Source organism: Conger conger, chromosome 19, assembly GCF_963514075.1.
Source record: "Conger conger chromosome 19, fConCon1.1, whole genome shotgun sequence".
NCBI lineage: Eukaryota > Metazoa > Chordata > Actinopteri > Anguilliformes > Congridae > Conger > Conger conger.
The window spans coordinates 8954547-8971206 of NC_083778.1; the positions used below are offsets into that span (position 1 = coordinate 8954547).

The window sequence follows — 16660 nt, forward strand, 5'->3', positions numbered from 1 at the left end:
CGTCATCCAGAATCAGACTGTTCCACTTCACGCCCTACTGACAGACGTCACCGGCGGATTCCACGACATCGTCTCTCAGGGGTCAGAAAGCCTCTCAAAAGGACTGACCTCAGATCAGTCCCCCTGCCCACCTCCTCACCTCGCTCACTATGACAAAGCTGATCCCAGGTCAGTGCTTTTGCTGTTAATAAAATCGTTAAGAACAGGGTCCCTGATTGGGGGGGGGGGGGGGGCAGAAAGGGCTCAGCCAATCAGATTGCGGTTTAGTTACCGTGTGCTCTCAGTGGCTCAGAGCAACACAGCGCCCCCCTGTTCTTCTGTAACACGAGCACCGGACTCCAATTCCGCTTTCTTAAATCAGTACTCATGAGATCAAAAAAAAAAAAAAAAAACCTTGAGTCATCCGTATCATTTCGTATTTAACAATGAGATACGGTTTCACACCTCCCTAAAATAAAACCCCATTAAGCTGAAAGAAAGCTTTCTATAATCTCTGCACTCCCTCCCTAATAGGTTCCTTGGCCTCATCTCCCTAAGCCCGACGTTCTATATGGCTCTGAAACTGAGCAGCCTATTACATAACGCCAACCTCAGAGGCAGTACCAATCAGAGGCTGAGAAACCTGCAGGCTCCGCCCCCCCCCGGACTTTGATCTATAAATAGCCGTGCTGAGAGCTGTTTGCTCAGAGACGTTGAGTGGAGCAGGGGTGGCAGCTGGGTGTGTATGATTTAGGCTAACTGCTACATGCAACATTCAAGATGTTTTTGTTTAGACCGAAGCCTCATGAATAAATTAACTGGGAAAATAATCCCTGGTAGATTTGTTACTGGCAACACACAAACACATATATACACACACACACACACACACACAAACACATATATGTATACACACACACGCACATACAGGTATACACACATACACACACACACACATACAGACATACACACACACATACGCACACATACACGCTTGCACACACACACAAACACACACACACATACAGATACACACACACACACACACGCACACACACACACACGCACACACACATACAGATATACACACATACACACACACACACACACACACATACAGATACACACACACACACACACGCACACGCACACACACACACACACACGCACACACACACACACGCACACACACATACAGATATACACACATACACACACACACACACACACATACAGATACACACACACACACACACACACCAGAGAGGACGAGTGATCTGTGGAGCGTGTCAGAGCTTTGAGACTGGGTCTGCATTCCAAGAGAGAGCCTCTCGACTGAGCTGTGATTCTAACTCCAGTCACACACACACACACACACACACACACACACACACACACACGACAGCTCGGCCCGGACACACACGTATCGGCAGATCAAAGCTCTCCGCTCTCCGCTCTCCATCCGAGGAGATTCTCAGAGAAAGGCCCATTCCTCAACCTCAGCCCGCTGAACATAAAATTAAGTACTTACCGTCAAACGCTTCCTGACTGCACTTAGAGTACACTGTGAGCCTGGCGCTGCGCCACTGAGACGTCTCAGAGCACCGCTGAGGGGGGGGGTCGTGTCACTCACTCGCTACGCGTGATGCTAACGGACAGACGTGGATGCAGGCCAAACCAGGCAGAGGAAAACACGCTAACACACGTCTACATGCTAACACAGCCAAACCAGGCAGAGGATAACACGCTAACGCACGTGCGCATGCTAACACACCCAAACCTGGCAGAGGATAACACGCTAACGCACGTGCGCATGCTAACACACCCAAACCTGGCAGAGGATAACACGCTAACGCACGTGCGCATGCTAACACAGCCAAACCAGGCAGAGGAAAACACGCTAACGCACGTCTGCATGCTAACACAGCCAAACCAGGCAGAGGATAACACGCTAACGCACGTGCGCATGCTAACACAGCCAAACCAGGCAGAGGAAAACACGCTAACGCGCGTGCGCATGCTAACACAGCCAAACCAGACAGAGGATAACACGCTAACGCACGTGCGCACGCTAACATACCCAAACCAGGCACAGGAGAACATACTAACGGATGTCCACACACTAACATACCCAAACCAGGCAGAGGATAACACGCTAAAGCAGATCCACATGCTAACACACCTAAACCAGACAGAGGAGAACACGCTAAAGCATATCCACACAGGAACGCAATCAGCTCAGACCAGCTCCACACTCAACATGGTTTGACCAGCTCAAGATATGTTTTCAAGGAAACGGTAGCCGGTAATTTCAGAAGCCGGTCAGAGCTGGATTCTACACCAGGGATGACTTGAGCACCAGCGTGAAAGTGAGAGTCCGGTCCGGCCGCGGTGCATTACTCCAGCCTTCCAGGTTTTTGGGCGGCCATTTTGAGGGAAACGCTTCGGAGACCGCCGACCGGCAGCAGCCCTATCGAGACGGGGCCCGCCCGTCGTCCCGGCAACCGGACGACGAGGTTTCCGGGCAACACGGAACGTTCTGGCGACGTGGCGAGAACGTTCCCGCCGGCGTTTAAAGCATCGCGAGAACGTTTTCCGCCGTCGGCCGGGATGCCGACCTCCTCCCCGGCCGAGCGGTTCGGTCCGGAGCGGAACTGTTTTGCAACTTTATTGGCGATTCGCCGCCTTGCGGCCCCACGCTGGGCGATGCGTCATCCATTATTCATCCTGTTTACTCGCTGAACTTTCTCAGCTCCCTCTTCCGAAATGAGATTATTAAAACTCCGCGGAGCGGGCTGGTTAAAGTAAAGGTCGGAGGAGAGGAAGGAAGGCTTTCCGTCGGCCTCGGAGGAAGCAGGCGGGGCGGGGCGGTTAAGATAAAGGACCCGAACAAACGCGCGAACATATGGGGGCTTTCCATCAGCCTCGGAGTAGCAGAAAGAGGAGGGCAGGGCGGTTAAAATAAAAGACCCAAACAGACTTACAGACGTAGGAGGGTCAAGAGGCAGAATGTGTAACCAGGACAGCCTGGTTGGGGGAGAGGTCAGAGAGGCAGGGAGAGAGGTCAGAGAGGCAGGGAGAGAGGTCAGAGAGGCAGGGAGAGGTCAGAGAGACTGGGAGAGAGGTCAGAGAGAGGGAGAGAGGTCAGAGAGGCAGGGAGAGAGGTCAGAGAGACAGGGAGAGAGGTCAGAGAGAGGGAGAGAGGTCAGAGAGGCAGGGAGAGAGGTCAGAGAGAGGGAGAGAGGTCAGAGAGGCAGGGAGAGAGGTCAGAGAGAGGGAGAGAGGTCAGAGAGACTGGGAGAGAGGTCAGCGAGAGGGAGAGAGGTCAGAGAGGCAGGGAGAGAGGTCAGAGAGAGGGAGAGAGGTCAGAGAGAGGGAGAGAGGTCAGAGTGACTGGGAGCTGGGACTACATCCAGTTCATCTTCTGAGGAGGTATCAGCTCACCCCTCTGCAATAGCACATCCGCTACGGGCAGTGCCGGGCACCCAGGTCAAATACATCATCGTTTTAGATTCAAAAATATACTCTCAAAAAGTGCAAATCTCGCCTTCTGGTCCTCCCGGTTGGCTCAATCGAACCAGGCAAGATGAAATCGAGCAGAGGAAAAGTACTTGAATCCAAAACGATTATGTATTCCACCCAGGTCTGCGTCAGACGAGCAGGAACAAACTAGACTCGGAAGTTCGGCGAGCTCAGCAAACCGTAAAACAGAATCTCGCCAACCTGAGTTTGCGTCGAAAAAGTAGAACGCTTGGGTCCACCTGTCAATCAAAGTCGATTGAACGCAGGGGCACAGTGCGAGTGGTGGCTCCTCCTTCCGCCAAATATGGGCGTCAGGAAGGTCCCCGCAACACGGGGAGATCCGGACTGGCAGACCACCTTAAATCCGGGCCGGTCTCTCTGAGCCGCCTTCAAACACACGGACCCGTTCTCCCGGTGCTGGGAGACGGGAGACAGTTTCCATGGCGACAGCGGGAAGAGGCCTTTCTCGGCGGTGAAGCGCGGGGCCGCGGCGTTCCCGTGGCGACTCGCGAGGAGAGACGCTCTCCCCCGTCGCACGCGCCGCCCAAAACAAACCCATTATCCACGTCAGCTCCTCTCCTGTCTGAACGAGCCGCACACATTCACCAGCACAGCCACGGACCGGCTAGTGCACTCACTGTGTGTGTGTGTGTGTGTGAGTGTGTGTGTGAGTGTGTGAGAGAGTGTGTGTGTGTGAGAGAGTGTGTGTGTGTGTGTGTGTGTCTGTGTGTCTGTGTGAGAGTGTGTGTGAGTGTGTGTGTGTGTGTGTGTGTGAGAGAGTGTGTGTGTGAGATTGTGTGTGTGTGTCTGTGTGAGAGTGTGTGTGAGTGTGTGTGTGTGTGAGAGTTTATGTGTGGGTGTGTGAGAGAGAGCGAGAGCGGTATACATGTGCACCTGTGTGTGTGTGTGTGTGCGTGTGTGTTGGCGTGTGTGTCTGTGTGCTCACGTTAGCGTGCGCGGTTCTGTTAGCATCTGCCTGCGCCTTTTCATTCATTAATGAGGGTTCAGCCCAAACAAAACCTCTTCAATGTTGCATGTAGCGGTTAGCCTTCCATCATATGCACCCGCTGTCACTGTTAGTCTGTTCCTTCCAGAGCTCTCTGGAGGCGCCTGGTGCGAGGAGAACACCAGGCCCACGGATAGCACGATAACACAGGGTCAGCTTCCTCCTGCTGCTTGCAAACACCCCCAAATATAACACGCAACAGCCTGTCTGAATCCGTGACAAGCGTATCTTTAGCACAACACCGCTAGCTTTCATTAGCAGCCTTGTCGTGATTTTAATGATCATTTCAGCTCGCCCATCCATTAGTCAGGTACCGTGCCTCCCACATAATGGCACTTTTATTTGGTTAAAACAGACACCAGACAAATTGCCGCAATTATCAATTTCCCCCCGCAGATGCCGTAATCAAGGGCCGCTTGCAAAACGCTTACATTTTACCCATAATCCAGCTGGACGTTTCTCCGGAGGCGATTTGGGCCTCGCCCAAGGTGAAAACATCTGCGCTCCGCTTGGGAGTCGAACCCACGGCCTTCTGGCGTCGGGCCCGGTCTGTCGAGCGCTTTCGCTGCATGCCCCTCCGTCCTGCTAACGGCGCACTAAACGAACGCTCTCGTCGTGACGAGAGTGCTGCGGTTGACATATCTGTCAGTGCTGCAGATGCTAGCCAGTGTAGCAATTTCTCTGGAGACGCTAGTGCCCAAATAGGCAAATACCATATGCTGAAGCTAATGAAAGGTTTGCTTAACCCTTTGGAGAGCAGGTTTTCCGGAACGTTTTTTTCAACATTCTGAGTCAGTGTTCTAGAACCCCACTGCTTTCAGGAACCGGTTCTGATTGTGACATCAGCATTAGAGTGTACGGGTAAGAACACTCTAATCACGTATTTGTGACCTCACACCTTAAAGGGTTTAAAAGGCTCCGATTGGTTGCTCCTCCCTCATTAGCACGAGGTTATACTTCCGAGTACAATCAGTAACAGCAACTTCACTTTGCAGGTGAAGGCAAAACGCCAATACATTCAAGTAATTATCGGCATGATCTTAATTAAAAAAGGGCGAGAAAACCTTTTAGAATGTTGCGACCTGTTTCTCACCTTGAAGCTCGCAAAGATAATTACTGTGGAAAAAAAAAAAAACTGCTACTCCTTCAAACCTGGAGAAAGAGCGGGCGAAAGAACATAACTATATCTTCAGCTCTCTATGTGATGCCTAATTAAATATTAATGGCTGCTAAATTATACATTAACTTGAGTAAATGTGTTATCTTCTGTGAATACTTTTTAATTGCATTTTTAAATCTATTTGCGCAGAAATAACACAAACGCAGAAACAGGAAACGTGTCACTGGGGAAGAAGGCTCCAGCCACTCAGTCCCCGCCTACTTCGGTTCCAGCCAATCACAAGAAGAGGGTGGCTGTCACTCTTTTCATCCCAAAGTCATGGATAAGCCAGCTGTCAGATAGCCGGGACATCCATCCATCCATCATCTTAACCCGCTTATCCTGAACAGGGTCGCAGGGGGGCTGGAGCCTATCCCAGCATACATTGGGCGAAAGGCAGGAATACACCCTGGACAGGTCGCCAGTCCATCGCAGGGCACACACACCATTCACTCACACACTCATACCTATGGACAATTTAGACTCTCCAATCAGCCTAACCTGCATGTCTTTGGACTGTGGGAGGAAACCGGAGTACCCGGAGGAAACCCACGCAGACACGGGGAGAACATGCAAACTCTGCACAGAGAGGCCACGGCCGACGGGGCTTCAAACCCAGGACCTCCTTGCTGTGAGGCGGCAGTGCTACCCACTGCACCATCCGTGCCGCCTAGCCGGGACATGACATGAATAAAATGAAAAAATATATAATTATTCTAATTATTAGAATAAAACAATATTTTTTAAATTTATTTTGCATCCTTTGTTGGGTCCTTCCATTCATGTGGTAAAATTGAGGGCATCCCCACTAAACTACCTCTTAGATAATCTTACAACAAATGCCAGTTCAGTATCTAATAAATACACACAATCTATGGTAGAAAGTACATTTGAACACTCTATGGTATCTAGTTAGTTTTTAGCAATCTTTGTTACAGTATCTACAGTACACCAAGATATCTATGGTACCTGCCTAGCCAAGAGATAAACAGTTTGTGGGGGGAAAAGAAAAAGAAAACAAACTAAATGAACCCCAAGGAGAGCGGATTTTGGAGTGTGTTTTTCTCAGTCTTCTCTCTCATGTTTAATAGAGGTGTAAATGAGGGTCTCGGGGATGGGGGGAGAGGAGAGGAGAGGAGAGGAGAGGAGAGGGAGGAGAGGAGGGGAGAGGACGGAGGCTGAAGAGGACGCTCTCTGATGTCTGTCCCTCTCCCTCCGCTCAGACATGAAAGGAGACATCGGGCGGGATTATGCGCTCTGGAACGTTCTCCCACTGATGTGTCCCTGCCCGCGTGTTCAACATGGGCCGAGGAGCCTTTGAGGAGACACACACACGCACGCGCGCACACACACACACACACGCACGCATGCACACACACACACACACACACACGCACGCCTGCACGCACGCACACACACACACACACACACACACACGCACGTACGCACACACACATGCACACACACACACACGCACGCATATGAGTGTGTGTACAAGTGTGCGAGAGGTGGACAGAGAGAGAGTGCACGAGAGAGAGAGCATGAGAGACAGAGTGAGATAGAGAGCAAGTGAGATAGATAGAGAGAGAGAGAGAGAGAGAGAGATAGAGAGATAATATGTGTCTGTCTGTGATCACACTCCCTCCCGGTGAGACTGCTCCCTGTAATCCTGTTAGCTCTAATCACAGATAGCACTACCTCCCCCCCCCCCACACTGCACCCAAGAGAGCCCCCTCCCCTGACTCAACTCCTCTCAGCTCAACATTCCACCGCTGATGTCACAATCACAGCCAGCGTTTGCAGCAAACAGTTCCTGTCGAACGATATTAAATGAACATTCCATTTAGTTCGCCTCCAACACCCTTTTTAATACATGCGCATGCGACTTAGGTCTATAACAATGTGAGTGAACTGTTTAGCCGCTTACCTGCCAGGTACCGTGAGAACAAATATCACATCGATTAAAGTGCATTATCACGGCCGAATGATATTCGACGTCTTCCCCGTAGGCATACAAGTGTTCTAGAACTCAGAACGTGGCTTTCAATTACATCAGCATTAGAACGCCATTCAGTCAAGAACATTCTAATGACGCATTTGTGACCTCACACCATGAAAGGGTAATGCATTGTGATGTCTGTTGCAGGGTTTAATCTCATTTGTCACATTATGACTGAAGTAGCCATGCAAGGCCAAAAGAATAATACCCCACATTTACAGCCAGGAGTTTTCATCAGTCATACCAACCAGCGCCTTCACTTTCTGCAAGGTGGAAAATGATTCCTCCACAAACTTTTCATTTTTTAATTGCTTAAATGAGAGATGGAATTGGGAGAGTAATTGAAATCCAAACGGCTGAAAGCGTGGACACCTGGTCGCAGAAATGAAATCAATGAGCCGGACCTGCGCGCGATTAAGATGTATTCCGGGAGACCGTTCATGGAGAACCTCAACACAAGGTTTTCAACAGCAGCCATTGATCAAGAGACTGGCAAACTCCTACAAATCCCAGCATGCACAGGGGTCCCCAGGACCAGGCCACTGAGAACCAGCAATGCAGGTTTCTGAATGTGGAGTGTACATTTCTGCCACGGGATTTTGAATGCCAACAGCGGAACAAGACCTGGGCTTAACATCATATCCAAAGCGCAAGACTTTCTACATCGACAGAGTTACTGCACAGACTAACACAGCTACCGCACAGTCTAAACTGTCATCAAGCACAGACTAACAGAGCAACTACACAGTCTAGACTGTTACCAAGCACAGACTAACAGAGCAACCGCACAGTCTATACTGTTACCAAGCACAGACTAACAGAGCAACTGCACAGTCTAAACTGTCATCAAGCACAGACTAACAGAGCAACTGCACAGTCTAAACTGTCATCAAGCACAGACTAACAGAGCAACTACACAGTCTAAACTGTTACCAAGCACAGACTAACACAGCTACTGCAGAGAGTTGGCTCAAGCCTCCAAACAGCAGCTCACAGACCCTCCAGAATGGAGAACCAGTAGCTGACCGGCAGAACCCGGCGGAACCTAGCGAAACCTGAGGAACCCGGCGGAACCTAGCAAAACCTGAGGAACCCGGCGGAACAGAGACTCACCGTCCTCTTTGCACTCCTCGGGCGGCTTTGCCTTCTTGGCCAGTCGGGGGTCCAGCCACGACGTCGTCTTAGTGTTGTGGCTGAGGAAGGAGCGAGGGAGCGAGAGAGAGAGAGAGAGAGAGAGAGAGAGAGAGAGAGAGAGAGAGAGAGAGAGGGATTTTCAATGCAGTACGTGCCCATCACTAAAAAACACATTCCCTTTCAGCGGCGGTCCCTGAAGCGGGGGGGAGACGGGTCTGAAGGCTGACGGACGTGTGATCGATCGGGCGTGATTTGCGCGGGGATGCTAATTAGCGGGAGGAAGGTGAGCGCTCGGCAACTGTTTCCGCTGACTCAGCGCCGGCCAAACGCCAACACGGCCGGATTTCCCAGCATCCCCTGCGGGAAGGGGCCAGACTGGGGGGGGCAGGGGCCCGACCTCGGACCCGGGGTCCCCCTGTCGGCGGCGATTTTGCCGACCTGCGAATCCGTCGCGGGCGTCGGAAATGGACTTCAACGCAACACGGGTCCGGCCCGTCGCTGTGGGGTCTCTCTCAGAACTCCACAGCCGGTTCCGTTTGAATGACTGCCAGTCCGTACTTTCAGCATTCAGGTCATTTCCGCTTCCATTTAAACGCCAACGTTTTGACAAAGGCTTCGGCTACAAAGGAGCTTGCAGGGCCACAACTGACGGCGGCTGTTAAAAATGAACTACAAATCCCGGCAGTATTGAGTTAGCTCCATTGTAGCTTCCAGTGGGAGACTGTCGTGAGAATGTAGTCCTTCAAATTACAGTAGCAAATTGGTTTGTGGACTGTTACAGCGCTGTAAAAATAACTTACACCAGACAGAGATGGTGTGGGCAGGCCCAGCTCAAAGCAGCAGTTCCAGCTCAAAAACCTACCAATGAATGTGGACGAAAGCAGTCCTGCAAAGAAGAAAGGGTAAAAAAAATCCTCCGCTCCTAAGACCGATCAGGTTTAAAAGTCTGGGGGGGTGCGGAGTGCCCGCGTTCTCGGTAACCGTTCCTGACATCCCGTGGCACAAAGGTACACTGTCCCTCGTTAGAAATTAAGCATCTAATTAAAGCTGAAATTAGCCCATAAATGACAAAAGGCTAAAAATAGTATGCTAATAAAAAGGGCCTCAGAGGTCGTTCTGTTAGGTGGAGAAACAAACCCTTCGTGACTAATACTTTTAAAATAGTTTTAAAAAACCCTGTGCTGCAGCCTCTTACGTTCACTGATTCGAATGATTTCAACAGATTTGCAATCAGCTCAACTAGCTTGACCAAAGTCTACCAAAGGAATTTCAAAACTTACACTCAGGACATGAAATGCTTCAAGAAAATAACACAATCGTAATGAATGTGGAATTCAATCTAAAGCAGTTAAAGCAGTGTTTCTCTACTCCAGTCCTTGGGACCCACTTGCCAGAAGGTTTTCCTTGTAACCAGGAACCTGAATTAAGGAATGATGGGCATTTTTGCTGGTGTGACCGGTTCAGTCATTAAATACGGTGTATGAGTTCCTGGTGACAACAAAAAACCTTCTGGCAAGTGGGTCTGGAGTTGAGAAACAACTGATCTAGTGTTGGCCAGGGCCAACTAGGAATGCATTTTTCCAAGAGAATGCTGGGATCTCATAGTGCAGGGATCGTGGCCCTCAAATCTAAATCCGGTGCCGGTTTTCTTTTCTCCCGGATACGTAACTGACTATTAGTGCTCCGGATTGACCAGACTGTCTTCACACCTGACCCCCAGGTGGAGAGAGGGTGGGGGTCTGATCCCTGCCATAGTGCACAAACCAGCCTGACAGACCGTTCTAACAAAGGGGAAATTTACATTATTACATTATTGGCATTTGGCTGACGCTCTTAATCCAGAGCGACGTACAGTTGATTTAGACTAAGCAGGAGACAGTCCTCCCCTGGAGCAATGCAGGGTTAAGGGCCTCGCTCAAGGGCCCAACGGCTGAGCGGATCTTATTGGGGCTCCACTGGGATTAGAACCGCCGACCTTGCGTGTCCCAGTCATTTACCTTAACCACTACGCTACAGGCCGGGAAATCTGTCTGCAGCAAATGAACAAATCAGCACACAGTTCATTCAGCCAACATAAGAATACATAAGAGTACAAACTGCTAAGAACAGGCCATTCAGCCAGTCTAGAACATAAGAATACATAAGAGTACAAACTGATAAGAACAGGCCATTCAGCCAGTCTAGAACAGAAGAATACATAAGAGTACAAACTGATAAGAACAGGCCATTCAGCCAGTCTAGAACAGAAGAATACATAAGAGTACAAACTGATAAGAACAGGCCATTCAGCCAGTCTAGAACAGAAGAATACATAAGAGTACATACTGATAAGAACAGGGCATTCAGCCAGTCCAGAACAGAAGAACATTCTGTAAGAACACATTATGACAAGAACGGGCCATTCGGCCAATCTCAGCTCACCGTCTAGCGCTCTACGTCCACCCCGCACACCTCAGAGGGTCTCCGCCTCGCCCGCACGACCGACCTGGCGACCCGTCGCACGCGCCAGCAGCTCCCTCCACACACAAACGCTTCCTGATCTCAGAACGCGCTCCGAGCTCGTTTCCACCAATGAGCCTCCTCGGGCCGTCGTCCCGTAACACCTTTCCGCGCAGCCCCCCGAATTAGATCTCCACGGCAACGGAGTCGCAGCGCCCCGGCGGGGCGCCATGAACGAGGCGGCGGAGGCCGGCGTCTCAGGCCCGGCCGGGGAGCCCCACGCAGCGCGGGCAAACGGGTTTATTTAACGACCCAGCATGCTCGCCGCCGAGAGGCCGCGTTTCATTTCGAGACCCCCTCCGGCGACGGCGGGGCGTAAAAGCCCCCCCCGCTGGCCCTTACGGAGTCGCGGGAAAACGGCGCCGAATTGTGTCAACATCAGAAATCGCATCACGAATTTGCATCATCAACCGTGCTCGTGGCAACGTCAGAACTACAAATTTGCATCATCAATTGTGCTTGTGGCAACGTCAGAACTACAAATTTGCATCATCAATTGTGCTTGTGGCAACGTCAGAACTACCGATTTGCATCATCAATTGTGCTTGTGGCAACGTCAGAACTACAGATTTGCATCATCAACAGTGCTCATGGCAACATCAGAACTACAAATTCCATCATCAACTTCTTGAGATGTTTAGGGTCTGAAATCAACATTTCGGAATGAACGGCGAAATAATATGAACGATATGATATGACCACGTGCGAGCGGATTTCGATGAACTGACAAATAAGCGTCTCTTTCGAAGAGTGTTTCGAGTAAAACGGCGGACGAACACTGTCACACAAACTCGATTACACCCTCTGACTCCCAGGATATTAAGAGAGAGTAGTTAGAACTACTTCACAGGTAGAGCGATGAAAAACATGGACGCACTTATTCGCAGGAGTATACTTACGCCGCTCGCAAATAGTTCCGTGTCAACACTGACGGATGACTTTCGCCGGTGGAATTACGGCGAGCGGTCCAATCAGCCTGCGCGGTAAGTGCACTTGACAGCCAGCGATATCAAGCGGCCGCGTTAGCCGTGAAAAACGTGCGCGTTTAGTTCATTTTTCAAAAACCATTTTTGCAAACATTTTCCTGCCTTTTGAAAGGGGAGTGGGATATCTTGCCCGGATATCTCGGCAACTTTATCCAGGCTTTCCGGACGGGAATGTGTTTGCGGAGTGGCAGCGGTTGAGGGAAAAGAAGTCTATGCTGAGAAAAAAGGGGTTCTGAAAGGGTTCTTTGGCCGGATTCCGTCGAGGAACCCTTTGCAGTTCTTTACGGAACCCACTGTCATTGGCGTGAAGTGTGAAAACTCCCATACAAAGAACCATTTTAACCGATAAAGAACCCCTTACCTAGACGGTGTTCTTATTTGGCTGCAGGGCGATCCCCGGTGTAGCCACCATAAGATCCGCACAGCCTTTGGGCCCTCGAGCGAGGACCTTAACCCTGCATTGCTCCAGGGGAGGATTGTCTCCTGCTTAGTCTAATCAACTGTACGTCGCTCTGGATAAGAGCGTCTGCCTAATGGCGTTAATGTAATGTAATGTGATGTAATGTGGAATCACAGGGTTCCTATTGGAGCTTTATTATGTCACTCACTCGATGAAGTACACCTCCCCCTTCTCGGTGTAGGCCATCTCCCAGTTGTCGGGCAGGGGACCCAGTTCGTCGTTCTCCTCGGGTTTCGGGGGTGACTTTGGGGACGAGGGCGGGGCCTCCTCTTTGGGCTCCTCCTCGGGGGTGGGGGAGGAGGCGGGGGCGGGGGCGGGGACTGGGCTGGGGGTGGGGGGGTCGGGGGCGGGGTCGAGCGGCTGGGGGGCGATCGGTGCTCTTGTCCTCCTGCTCGCTGGATTCTGCAGAAGGCAACGGGAGAGAGTCAGAGCAGAGCCGGGGAGAGAGTCAGAGCAGAGGCCGGGGAGAGAGAGAGAGAGAGAGAGAGAGTCAGAGCAGAGAAAGAGAGAGAGAGAGAGAGAGAGAGAGAGCAGAGCAGAGAAAGAGAGAGAGAGAGAGAGAGAGTCAGGAGCAGAGCCAGAGAGAGAGAGAGAGAGAGAGAGAGAGCGAGAGAGTCAGAGCAGAGCCGAGAGAGAGAGAGAGAGAGAGAGAGAGAGAGAGTCAGAGCCAGAGAGAGAGAGAGAGAGAGAGAGAGAGAGAGTCAGAGCAGAGCCAGAGAGAGAGAGAGAGAGAGAGAGAGAGAGAGAGTCAGAGCAGAGCCAGAGAGAGAGAGAGAGAGAGAGAGAGAGAGAGAGAGTCAGAGCAGAGCCAGAGAGAGAGAGAGAGAGAGAGAGAGAGAGAGTCAGAGCAGAGAAAGAGAGAGAGAGAGAGAGAGAGGTCAGAGCAGAGCCAGAGAGAGAGAGAGAGAGAGAGAGAGAGGAGAGAGAGAGAGAGAGAGTCAGAGCAGAGCCAGAGAGAGAGAGAGAGAGAGAGAGTCAGAGCAGAGCCAGAGAGAGAGAGAGAGAGAGAGAGAGTCAGAGCAGAGCCAGAGAGACAGAGAGAGAGAGAGAGAGAGAGAGAGAGAGAGTCAGAGCAGAGCCAGAGAGAGAGAGAGAGAGAGAGAGAGAGAGAGAGAGAGAGAGTCAGAGCAGAGCCAGAGAGAGAGAGAGAGAGAGAGAGAGAGAGAGAGAGTCAGAGCAGAGCCAGAGAAAGAGAGAGAGAGAGAGAGAGAGTCAGAGCAGAGAAAGAGAGAGAGAGAGAGAGTCAGAGCAGAGCCAGAGAGAGAGAGGAGAGAGAGAGAGAGTCAGAGCAGAGCCAGAGAGACAGAGAGAGAGAGAGAGAGAGAGAGAGTCAGAGCAGAGCCAGAGAGAGAGAGAGAGAGAGAGAGAGAGAGAGAGAGAGAGAGAGTCAGAGCAGAGCCAGAGAGAGAGAGAGAGAGAGAGAGAGTCAGAGCAGAGCCAGAGAAAGAGAGAGAGAGAGAGAGAGTCAGAGCAGAGCCAGAGAGACAGAGAGAGAGAGAGAGAGAGAGAGAGAGAGAGAGAGAGAGTCAGAGCAGAGCCAGAGAGAGAGAGAGAGAGAGAGAGAGAGAGAGTCAGAGCAGAGCCAGAGAAAGAGAGAGAGAGAGAGAGAGAGTCAGAGCAGAGCCAGAGAGACAGAGAGAGAGAGAGAGAGAGAGAGAGAGAGACAGAGAGACAGAGAGAGAGAGAGAGAGAGAGAGAGAGAGACAGAGAGAGAGAGAGAGAGAGAGAGAGAGTCAGAACAGAGCCAGAAAGAGAGTCAGAGCAGAGCCGGGGAGAGAACTCTCACATAAACTCACACATACAATCAAACTCTCACACTCACGCACACACACACACACACACACACACACACACACACACACACACACACACACAGACGCGCACTCACACGGACTCACACAGGTGACTGAGCAGCTTGTTTCCGGGCAACAGATTTACACGGCAAAAATGAAAAACTCTTTCTGATTCTGGTTGCGCGTTAGTGTCTGCTGTTTTCTTCTTTCTTGGTTTGTTGTCTGCAAAACCAATTTACATTTTTAGTCACATTATCGTTCTTTAGCTGCCGCATTTTATCCAAAATGACTTACACAGTTGATTAGACTAAGCAGGGAACAATCCTCCCTCCGTAGCAATGTGGGGTCAACAGCTGTTTAATTGGTTAACGCCTACTCACCTCTGTTTTTAGATATCAAACCAGTTTTAGCGTTTCTATTTCATGTTTCTATAGTTGTTCGGTAGCTGTCGCCGGTGAAGAAAATTAATTGGTTTTTCAACTTCTGCACAAAGACAGAGATTGCCAGTAGACACGACAGCAAGGTTATTTTATATAAAAATGTTAAAGCAAGTTCACCAACTCGGGGAGTTCGGGGAGTTCAGTGAAATATACTCCTTTCAACAATACAAACCACTTTACTCAGAAGACATTTCAAAAAGCAGCCTTCTTAAATTACATCTCTCGCAGCACGAGAAGGCGATTTTCGCTTTCGCAGGTTTCTGATGTCGGCCATTTTTGGCTCAACCGCCAGCCAGTCGCTGCCGCCGCAAAAGCAGCGGGCATAAACAGGCCGGCGATTACTTTGTGCCTCTGACACAAGGGAGCTGCTCGGTGCACGAGCACGGAGGGCGGAACGGGTAATGGGGCCGGCTCAGAGATAAGCCGTAGCGTGAGACGCAGGGAGGAGACGGCTCTCTGCCGTGCGAGCGCCTCTTCAGTCGCCGCTGTTTCATCAGAAACTGCAGTGTGGAAATGCAACCGGTCCGCAGTAACGCAGCTGAAGGAGCTCTCCACCCGCTTGTTCCTGTTGAGGGTCGCAGTGGAGGATTGAATCCTATCCCAGCTTGCAGTGAGGCAGGAATACGCCCTGGTTATTCTCACACACCGTAACCCATACACACATCACCCACACATATTCACACACCAACCCACACACACACACACACACACACACACACACACACAGGAGAACAGGCCTGTTCTCCTCCTTGATGCAGGTTGCTATAGCAGTCACTATTCAGGTTCCAATTCTGCTGCTGTCCTGAACCTGTTGTCATGTTGCTATGTTGTTTCCATAGCGATGCCTTCACATGTACCGATGTCCTCACAAAAGGTAGTAGCTTTGTTGTTCCCGTATCGTCTTAGCACGAGGTGGTTGCTATGTTGCTTCCCTGACATGAGATGGTTGCTATAGCAATTCCCTGATGTGAGGCAGTTGCTGCATGTTTGCCCTGACACGGAACGGTTGCAACGCTGTTGCCCAGACAGGAGGCGGTTGCTACGCTGTCGCCCTGATGATTTGGTTGCTACGCCAGCTCTCTCCAGCTTTGGGTCACTGTTGCTGTAATAACCTTGTTGTCGTGACACGAACACGCCGGGCCTCAACACAGGACACTAATTCATTAACAGCATGCCGCTTTTATTTTGAAAACTGGGACAATCCATTCTGCCCTCTGTGGAAAACTCTCTGAACCTGCTTCAACCCTCACCAATTAAGGTGCGAGGTCACAAACGTGATTAGACTGTTCTCAACAACATTCTACTGCTGATGTCACAATCACTCCCGGTAATTGAAAGCAGTGGAGTTCTGGAACATTGACTTGGAATCTTGACAAACATTCCCCATTCTTCAAAGGGTTAAACTGAGGCATGTTAAAAAGTGTGAGCTTTGATCTGTCGGGGCTGCTGCTTCTCAAAGTGCCCGTCTTCTGCACCCAGCGAAGCGGCTTTGAGTCATTAACGCGCCTCTAAGGGCGAAAATGATCAGGCAATAGCGGACCTGCGAATAGCTCTCCGCTGATTGAAAGGGCTTAATTTGTAGAACAGCGAGGGGCGTGAAACACTCTTCAAGTGTAGGACGGGACTCAGGCTAGTTCCGGTCGTTCTCACGTCGGTGTCTTATATCTCGTTGTCTTGTCTGTT

General features: G+C 50.7%; 1 protein-coding gene across 1 annotated transcript in view; it reads right to left on the reverse strand.

The window, feature by feature from the left end:
- Window positions 1–16660, reverse strand: part of LOC133119324 (membrane-associated guanylate kinase, WW and PDZ domain-containing protein 2-like) — a 196690-nt gene that overhangs the window by 60155 nt on the left and 119875 nt on the right. Inside the window, 3 exon segments of the mRNA XM_061229860.1 lie at window positions 8779–8858; window positions 12893–13101; window positions 13103–13146. Of these exon segments, the coding sequence (XP_061085844.1) occupies window positions 8779–8858; window positions 12893–13101; window positions 13103–13146 (333 nt within the window).